The sequence below is a fragment of the Megalopta genalis genome, chromosome 17 (genome assembly GCF_051020955.1).
Source record: "Megalopta genalis isolate 19385.01 chromosome 17, iyMegGena1_principal, whole genome shotgun sequence".
Taxonomy (NCBI): domain Eukaryota; kingdom Metazoa; phylum Arthropoda; class Insecta; order Hymenoptera; family Halictidae; genus Megalopta; species Megalopta genalis.
The window spans coordinates 2,581,616-2,592,243 of NC_135029.1; the positions used below are offsets into that span (position 1 = coordinate 2,581,616).

Sequence of the window (10,628 nt, forward strand, 5' to 3'; positions counted from 1 at the left end):
TCCTTCAATGATTTTCCATTGAAACCAATGAACATCGTTGTCACTGTTATCAGCAGCTTAACTTCAATGACCACGGAACATGAGATTCGGCTCGGAACAGCGACCGACAAAATGGAGGCAATAAAATACCATCGCAGTACAGTGACAAAGGATATACGATTTCAGGAGACAAATAGAAAAAAAACCGATATAAGTGAATCCACACAACACAGCTGTCATTTCTATAGGATTTTATTAACATTGTTATCTCAATAGCATTAATTACAGTTACCAATTTGCAGTGTAATGTACTAACAAAACAAAAAAAAAGAGAAATATTTAAAAAACAGGATATCACGAGTACATACTTAATTTTCGATTTTTCTTTAGAAAAAGATGACGATGAACGTCTTGCGTCACTTCAATCACAATTTCTACGATTACAGAAGTGCCATGTCGATCGATTACTTAAACAAGGGGGATTATGTTTCTGACGAGTTGATTTAGTCAGCAAATGACACGCGATAATGCGAGATCCGGTGTTAAAACAAGCTACATTGGATAATGGTGTGTTCGAACCTGCGTAATTTACATAACAATTATTACATTGTTTCGACGTCGCAATATCAGCAAATTACTTCATGATTCGCCCGGCACACTTGATTCGAGAGCGATGCAAGTATAAAACTTTGAAATAGTTTTGATCGAACGACCAGCGATTTATGTTATTCGTTTATGGATGTATGCATGTATGTATGTACGTATGTTTATGCATTTCACTACGCATTCTACATGATCTTCGTAAGAAATAGTGTCATTCGCCCGTTTGATATCTTTACGCGCTAAATAAACAATAGTTTTTTTTTCAGTTTTCTTCATATCAGGACAAACGATACTCATCTTTCTTCTCTTTCCTCGGTTTCTTCTAATCGTTTCTACAATTCAATCCTACGTGGATCTTACTTATCAAACGACTAACCCATTCTAATTCGTTCCCCGAAAGACACGCGTGCGACGTTCAAATAATCGAATTCAAAAGATTGCAATATCTACCAACGGATGATGCGTCTCTTCCCTCCCATCTCTTTGACCCATCTTCTCCTAGTAATTACATGGGATACGACCGAACAGAGCACTGAGCACATATTACCTCTAATGCTTCACTTACACGCTATTATGTACAGTTTTTTTCTTTTTTTTTACGAATACCAGCACACCATGATCCGCGGTACCCAAACAAGAAGACCGCCAAGTACCATTTCACCGGCACGATGCAATCATGAAAGACGAAAGTACTCTTCGGAACCGGTCGATTGCTTTGCGCGCATGAGAGACAGAGTAGAACAGTAAAAAACAGTTAAAGAAATGAGCAAGAGAAATAGAGAGAGAAAGAGAGAAAGCACGGCGACGTACGGATCGAGAATGAAAGTAGAAGAAAGAGGAGACACGTCTATGCTTCCGAACATACGCTGTACAAAAGATATTTATCATTATCATTATTATTATTATTTTTGTTTTCTAACCAGTTTCACCAACGACAAATCGCACAGATTCTTGTCACAAGCAACGATCCCCATCGTTATTACTCTCTTCACTGTCTTCATTGTAAATACCGATAAATCTGCTCCTCGATGTGTGTACCGTTTATAAAACTGGACATTTGTCAAATAACGGTATAAACTTCTTTCCTTCCTTTGCAAGTTACGAAATATATTTATATTATTATACACGTGACTATTAAATATATTATATATTATGCAGATTATTATGCATATGTATAATATATATTATATTATAATACATGCGTATGTATAATATATATAAGAATTGTGATAGATGATGTCGATCGATTTAAATACGGCGAAGGCCAATGGAAGAAAAGTATCGGTCTCATTACCATATTTCATAGCATTGTACACTGCACGGTATTCTAAAGATGATTAATACTAAGAGAAAGTGAATACAAAAAGAACATGGGTTTGGTATTTTATGCGCGCGATATTATCGTAAAATAATAATATGTTGAATTGAAACGATGATTATGTATACAGAATAGAGTAACGAGAATGATCCACGTCGGTGGCACGAGAGTAAAGATAATAACACGATGACAATTAGAAGTACTAACATCACTGATGGTTTCCGTGTAAATCACTATTCATCTTAAAAAAAAGTTCGATTACTTTAGATTACCCCTTACTTAAATACTTGGTAATTCTATATTCACTTTCCATTCATTCATACGACGGCCACAATTATATTTATATAATTTCAGTTTATACTTGTAGTCTGGAGATATACATATGTAGCAATGTATTTTAAATGACAACTGGGACGGGATAGAAATGCTGACAATAATTTACTCAGAAACCAAGGAGGAAACGTTCCCGCAGAAATACGTACTATTCAAAAATCAAAAGATAAGCGTTTACACAAACAAAGCTAATCAACACGAGGGATAAGGGAATCAGCTGTTCGCTCCACCTGTTCCCTCACACTTTCCAAATTCTGAGTTACTATTGGCTAAGTTACGCGATGAATAGAAGACGTGATTAGGTGAAGCGGGCGACCGCTTCCTCTTGCTCCCTGGCCGATTCCGCTTGCTCCTCACGTTGATTAGTTTGCGGGTAAGAGACTCGTCTTTTGGTTTTTTAATAGCACATGTCTCTACATATGTACCTGTATACGTAGAGCCGATTCATTCCATTGGCTCCGCGCGGCCTTTTCCACATTGTCGCATACATTACACATATACTAATAAAAGGAAAATTATTTAATTGCATTGTATTTACATTATCGAGATATAAAAATACTAACAAGAAACATACTTATAGATAAGGTTCTCCAAACGATTCATCTCATTAGAAATAAACTAATTTATAATCAAGTTTGGTAGTAATATTGTCCCTATCTATTTGTATTTGTTATTATTGTTTTACAAGATCCTCGACACTTTTCATTTTTTTTTTTAATTCACTCTCGATAAAACATACCGTCCGCTAGAACGTCTTACGCTTACGAATTTCCTTACCGCTATTCATTAACTTTAATATCTCTATCCTAAATTCTTTACTACCTGGAAGATTTCCATTGCTCGCTGCACAGGCCTTTGCTGTGGGACAATATAAAAACAAATGTTTCTTTATTCTTTGTTACTCGTACAGCTATCATATACACTGGTCACAGTGACAGCGATGCATTTATAAAAACATGCGACTTCACGCAACATCTATATCACCGCTGAACCTAATCTCTAAAGATGAGCCATAGAAAACACGCGATGCAGTTCATACATCTCACATTCATTAACAAATCTATTAGTAGCTACAATCCTCTCTCTCTCTCTCTCTCTCTCTCTCTCTCTCCTCTTTTTTTTTCTTTTGTATGAAAAACAAGTTTAAATGCATTAATGTCATAGTACGACGAACACAATTGGAGATTCTTCCGAAACTGTTCGACTATTCGTTAATCGATAGCAATGTGTAGAAGTCATCATAGAAATACAAGGTGTATAGGTTCAGCGAGGAATTTTTTTTGCTACACACCCACTGCATTTCGCTGCATTTCACGCTGGCAGAAAATGTTTCAGTGTGTATAAGCCATTTGTCCGCCTCAATCTTAAGGAGACTTTTCATAAAAATAATAATACTTGACGTATTTGTCGTCGCAACGATTTATGTTCTATGCTGCAGAAACGGCTTGCAACATACAACTGCGTACACTGGTATGTGTGTACACATAGTAAGAATATTCAGTATGCACAGAAATACAGAATGATAAAAAAGATTGTTAGAATAGGTAGTACTTACCAAACGAATGAAGAAATTAAACAAGCTTAATCATTGTTCCTCTAACGAAGCCTAATAAAAATGTAACTATGATACGCGTTTAAAACAGATTATGACAACAAAGAAATTGTTTTTCTAATGCGATAAAATATTGGAAATAATCAAGCCATCCGTCTTAACTGAAACGAGAACTTGTTTACCGCTTTGAAAATATTAACTTTCCTACTTATGATGCATATATGAACCATTTTCATTCATTTGGCGAGTATTATCTACACTAGATATTTTGAATTCTTTTTTATCACTCTGCATTATTTCGTAGTCTAGAAATATAATAAATTTTGTAAATGTATCGTACGTGTTAATGTGCACAATCTCACTAGCACTGTTACAGCCCAAATATGTGTCGTGCGTATAAATCTGTGGTTTCTGTAGACAGTCATGTGGAAGAATAGTAGAGCGGTAACTTGCCAAACACGTGGAATTTGTGTCGTTCAGTTATCTTAATACTTGATCTTACAAGTTGCTTTCCTTCAATCTTGTCGGAGTATTGAGTACATGGTTTTTCTTCACCATTTTCAATGATCTTCCAAATGACCAACTCGACGATTAACATTCAACTTCTTGTAAAGGCAGTTACTCTATTTCAATAACCAAATAACTCAAGTAACTTCATGTTGGGACAACGTTACACAGCTCACAGTATCGCATCTTTCCAATCTGTTCTGTTCTAGAACATTTCCTATTGTATTTAAACTGAATTGCAGATTTTTCCCTGTTTTAAACTGAGCATGAAGGTTCCTAACATTCAAAATGTCTTTTATCTTATTACTAAAGGTATTGGAAAATAATGAAATTGATTTTTTTCTTTTTGACTTTGATGGAACATATACTCCAAAGCTTTGTCAACAATGTTTCTTTGACTCTTACTATGTATATGAATTTCTTCATTCTTCAATGAAGAAATACAGTGGCGGACAAAAGGAGGTTTTAAATTGGCATCTTTACGTCAGTACTAACAATAACACTCGTACTTAAATATTTTATATCGTTTTGGTAACACTCATCTACCCTGGGTTGTCTTCTCATTATATTTTTCTGTTGATAAAACTGGTTTTGTTTCTGGTATGTAAACAATCCATTTTATACGACGCATAGAGTGGACAAAAATATGTTTAAAATCTTTAGTTTCATAAATGAGTAAAAATACTAAAAAATTTATGAATATTAAATAGCTAGTAGTTTGAAATGGTAAAAGATTTAAATAAAATTGGAAATCAATTTGACGAACTAAGGAGAACTTCATCAAGAAACGATAAGATGATGACTCATGAACAAGAAAATATAAAAAAATAGCGAGAAGGAGATTGAAGAAAAATGAAATTAAAAAATAATACAACGAAAGAAATTATTCGCTAAAAAATCATAAAAACGTTCACCGTTTGTTAACCATTATCGTCACAGTTGCTGCAATCGTAAGTCTTTGGAACATTTTGTTACAGTAGACAGTAAAGAAAAAAATAAAATATTAACAATAATATATGTCTAAACATAAGAGTATATAATCACAGAAACTAGTAATTAAACTTACTTTTGTCCAACTAATTTCTTCACATGTTTAAATGTTTTAAATAAAACATATACTTTCTTATTCCTATGTATGTTTTCCTTGTTTTTATAGCGCCATATCATGTATATATTTATGAAAAATTCATTGCTGTTGTAAAATATAATCCCTTTTTGTAAAATTATGGTACGCTTTAAAAACGCTTATCTTTTAAATTTTCCTTTGCCACCACTGTCTGTTTCTTAACAGCTCAATCAATGTGATTCCATCGAAAAAGGCGTACCACTAATATTGTTTTACTATACTTTTTATCCTGCACAGCTTTAGTTACTCTTTTTCACTTTTCATTTTTTTCATCTTGTTGATTAGTTTCTCTTCAATTACTGCTACAGTTATGACATCATCCTTGGAATATTTTTTTCTCATTGAGGAGAGTTTCCTTTGTAAGCTACAGAAGTATAAATCGTCTAAAGAGGCAGAAGATGATTCTTCATCATAGAGAAGGACAGGTGTCTTCTCCCCTGAGGGAGGCGATTGCAAGACAAGTTTTTCAGTCTGTGAGTTTGTTGAACTGGAACTGGATGTGTTTGAATTATTAGGAGTATTGCGCCCCTGACTATCCACATGCATATGTCCTCCCTGCCCCCCCTGACCCTGGGAGAGGCTTAGCCGCCGTCAGTTCACCAATTCTACACTCACCAATTGCTTCAATCGTTCCACATATTGTTCAAATAAATCCACATTATTGTGGCCTGCACCCTAGAAAGATAATTTGTGTTTATATTAACAACTTTATTTACGTTTTACAATTAACACACAGAAATGCATACCGGAATCCATAATGGTTCTACAGTTCTTGGACATCTTTCATAAATGGCCACACCGTGACTGAAATTTATCACTTCATCTTCAGTTCCATGGATGACCAATACTGGAGACGTAACTTTGGGTATTTTATCTATACTGTAAAAGATATTTTATATTTTATATGTACATATATAAAAGGATGTAAAGTTTTAATAGCATGTGTGTAATAAAATCATTGATGATTTAGTTTTACTCACAATAAATGTATCAATTTAATAATATGTAATATCAATAATTAAAATTTATAATTGCAACTTGAAAAATATTAAACACATTTCTTTCTTATAAAAATACATATCGTAATGTGTATAATAAACTATTTTCTTACTTTCTAAACTATCTCCGTTTGTAATTATCTGAGCTTTCTGTTTTAATTCAATCTAGTACTTCCTATATGAAATAAATCCGTAGTCCGCAAATTTTTAAACTAAATAAACTTAAAAGACCATATACAGCATCACAGACTATAGATATTGGTCACTATATGTAGTATAAACCTAATGCCTTCTAAGGAAGAATACGACGATGTGTGTAATTTAAAGGTTTCCATGAGAAGTATTTAGATTAACTTTTATTGCTTCTCATAATATAATTAGAAAAACATGAGTATAGTCCGAAAAGATAACTTTTGAATCTAAACTCAAACTTGCAACATATTTCCATGAGTTTGTGTAAATGAAGTCTTATAGAAATCTTATATGCATATTCAGTATAGAAAGTATACCAATGTTACAGAAATCGGCGAACCATGCAAACACAAATCGAAAAGTTTAAAAAATTTTAGAAGTTAGACTATTTTCAAATTAAGTAGGTTTATTTGAAAGAATAATTTCTATCACTTCATTATATTTCATTATATTATTATTATTTATTATTATTTCATTATATTTCGATGATATTCAAACCAAAATTTAGTTAAATTATTAATATAAATTGTTGTGTTTTTAAAAATCGTCTTTGCGTAATAATTTTTAAATAATTTTTTAATTTTGTTTCGGAATAAAATATCGGGATAATATAAAAGAAGTATACGGTAAAAATATAAAAAAATCATTGAAAATTCTATTGAAATAATATCTCCACGATTGTAACGCGTTTGTAAACGAAGTATCTACGCAAGTCACGTGTGTGAGTGCATGCATGAACCATCGCGCATTCAACTGACTAGAATATAAAGTATTTTAACAACGATTCCCGGAAATCGGATTTCGGAATGTTACTCGGTTATATGTATATCTAGAAGTCATAATATCTGATTGTTAAATGATAAAAACATCGATTTGTTTTTGCGTGATTAGCTTTATCGTTTAATTCTGAAGCATCTTCTGTACCTCTATTACGTAAATATATACTAAACACAACGCTAAATATTTCTACCGGTTTATGTGTATGTATTTGAGAAACAGAGGTTAATGAAATATCTAACCCTTCTGTTGCTTTAAATATCGATATTTCGTTCCACGATAGCTGTACTTCATTTCTTCATGGGTCAGCATTTTTGAAATAGAAACATCACTCTAACCGAAGTCATCTATAGAGAAAGAGTAAAGAAGACAATATCAAGATAAAAACGGAAGGCAAATAAATTTGATGATGACAACTGAAATTTTGCTAACGAATGTAAACTACATCGTAAGAATATTTTTGTATAATTTGAAACATGTTCATCCAAATGTTTAAGCGAAACCATCTCTGGCAGAAAAGTGGTAGAAAAGTTGCCTTAGACCGGCCAAAATATTTGGCGTCGAGTATAAACTCAGCGATAGTGTCATGCGCGTGAACCTTAGCTGTGCGAATGACAGCAGAAGATAAACGAATTATAGATTGCGTATCGTTAACGGAGTAAACAAAGACTCATGTAGCACGTACAAATTTTTACCTACCTGGGGAAGACATCAAAGAACCACGTTCTTTTGGTTTTAGGAAAAGCCACTCGCATTCCTGACATCAGAGGTGCATGCAGAACAACTGCAGCAACCTCGTACCGCGAGGCTAGATCGACCGTTGGTACAGTCCCGATACTTTGACCATACAGGATAATGTTTTCCGGGCTAATACCATACCGTGTTCTGAGAGCATGCCACGCAGCGTCAATATCAGCGTAGAGGTTCTTTTCTGATGGTTTGCCACTGGAGATTCCGTACCCCGAATAATCATAGCTGAATATGTTACAATTTATTCTGACGCCAAGTCCCAAATAAAAACTAGACATCTGTCCAATATCGGCAGCATTGCCATGAGAAAATAAAATGGTAAACCGTGCAGTAGTTGAGCACCGTACAAACACACAAGCTATTCGATTGCCTCGTGACGTTCTTGCATAGAAACCTTCTACCGACTCTTTTGCTACTTCTGTATATTGCCATTCGGCCCTCTCGGACAGAGAAATAGCAAACTTGGAACCTTCATCCTCGATAAACGTATACGTAGGCTCAGGTGGTAGAAACGCTAGTTTTGCAGCGATTCTGGACGGGCAAGGTGGGCAGCAAAAGAAGCAACACAATTCACTCAAACTTAACCCGTTCATCGTTTCACGGGGAAATCACGCACACGCCAAAACACTGTTTATCACGTTTCCTCGTCGGGTCTCCGCATCGAGATCAGAACTTTATATTAAAAGTAGTCCCACACACTGTACCTCTCCCGCTTACTAATTCAATCACAATGTCATTTATTATCGCACTCTTGTAAGAACCTCTCACGATGATTCAGCTATGACGGCTCGCAAGACGGACAATTTCTCCCCCTCCTTCTTTCTCTCTTTCTCGCACAATGCCCCCACCCACTAAACGTTGCGCACTTTCATTGTACATATTCAGGTAAAATGGGATACAAGACAAGGATAGAAGATTGTGGTGCTACTATGCTGCGTTGCTCTTTTACTCATTGCTCGCTATTGGTGAAAGTTTTAAAAACAACGGGATGATTCGATATGTAACGAAAAATGGTCGTGTATTCAAGCATCGCTTCCAGGATACTGCCAACATTCTAAGCAATGCCGCAGAGCTTACCAACGATACATAGGTATACGCCTTGTGAAGGTTACTACATCTAGTAATTCTTCGTATAGACCAGCGAGGTCCGAAGTTATCTCCCGGGAAACAAACGGTGTCCCCACCTATAGTCAGTGGTGCTTGTACGACACGATAGTGGCGGTCCGCAACGATCGCAACAGATACTCGGGAACTCACACGCGCGTATTTCAGATCAGTATATATTTTTTCCTTCACATTAACAGCCCAAAGTTTTCGTTTATTTCTATCATTTCTTATTTTCCTATACGTGCTGTTGACTTACTTATTTTCTATTCCTATTTCAAATCGATCACATTATTAGTTTATGATGATACGACTATTGCACAGCGCTTTGAACAGTATATGCGAGCTAAACAAAAACTTGATGATTTTTGTTACTTAACATTTTTTGAATCTCAATGGAAATGTAAAACACCGCAATGCACATGCTTTCACTTTCGAAGTACATTTAAACTTATTAACACTAATTGTACTGTTGCATGCAAGAAGAGCCTCAGTGGCAAATATCGATTATATACCTAGCTCAGTGCCTTTTTTCACTTCAATAGCCTGAAATGTTTAGCCAGTGATACATTTTTGAAATGTGTAAAGTCATTAATTTGCTGTTGATCGCGCGCGTTTTACTTGCTTTCGTAATTTCGCGCTTTATTTTGACCACAAACGCGCTATGGGTACTACGCTTGCTACGCTACGATTACGGCGAAACACCAACTAATATTATTATGTATATGCAAAAAGAATAAGATTACTTTTCCTCCATTTTTTAACGCTCTATTTTATCTTCTTGTAATGTTCTACAATTTGATACAATTTTATATTCGACACATTTTAAACTTTATAAACCCTAATTCGGCTGAAGTCAGATGGCGCTTCAGAAGTAAACTTGTGGTGATCCATCTTCTATATATGTACATGCATGCGTAACATAAACATATACGCGCCACTAGTCTCACGCCTCACTGGTTCAAATTCAAAGCAAAGCAAGCTAACACATCTTTCCTAGTGCTCTTTATTACTAATTGCTATATTTATGAGATACTATCTGTAACCAATTTCTTAATATTCGTAAAATATCCAGGGTAGAATCTTTCATAGTAACATTATCAAGAAGAAAAGAAAAGAAGAACGGAAAAGGAAGAGAAAGAAACGTTTCGCTCCAGTTTATCTATTTGGTTTCATCAATAAGGTTATATTGACCTATTGGCTAACAATAAATCAAATGTCAGTGATGAACCCTCTAGTGGTAAACGCAGGAGATATTGCCACAAATTATGTACTGCACCCGTGCTCTTGTGTTATGAATAAATAGTAGAACTAATACAATAATTCAAATGAAGCATCCAAAAGATATGGGTATTTTTTGTTTTTATTATTATTTCGCTTCCCAACTGT

At 34.7% G+C, this 10,628-nt stretch overlaps 1 protein-coding gene across 1 annotated transcript; it reads right to left on the reverse strand.

Annotated features, from left to right (window-relative positions):
• Positions 1-215: 215 nt before the first annotated feature.
• Positions 216-9,171, reverse strand: LOC117222863 (alpha/beta hydrolase domain-containing protein 17B). Its single transcript, XM_033474848.2, has 3 exons — positions 8,085-9,171; positions 6,165-6,297; positions 216-6,093 (listed from the first exon to the last, which is right to left on the reverse strand). The coding sequence occupies exons 1-3, from the start codon at positions 8,726-8,728 to the stop codon at positions 6,010-6,012; spliced, it is 861 nt and encodes a 286-aa protein (XP_033330739.1). The 5' UTR covers positions 8,729-9,171; the 3' UTR covers positions 216-6,009.
• Between the last annotated feature and the right edge of the window lie 1,457 nt (positions 9,172-10,628).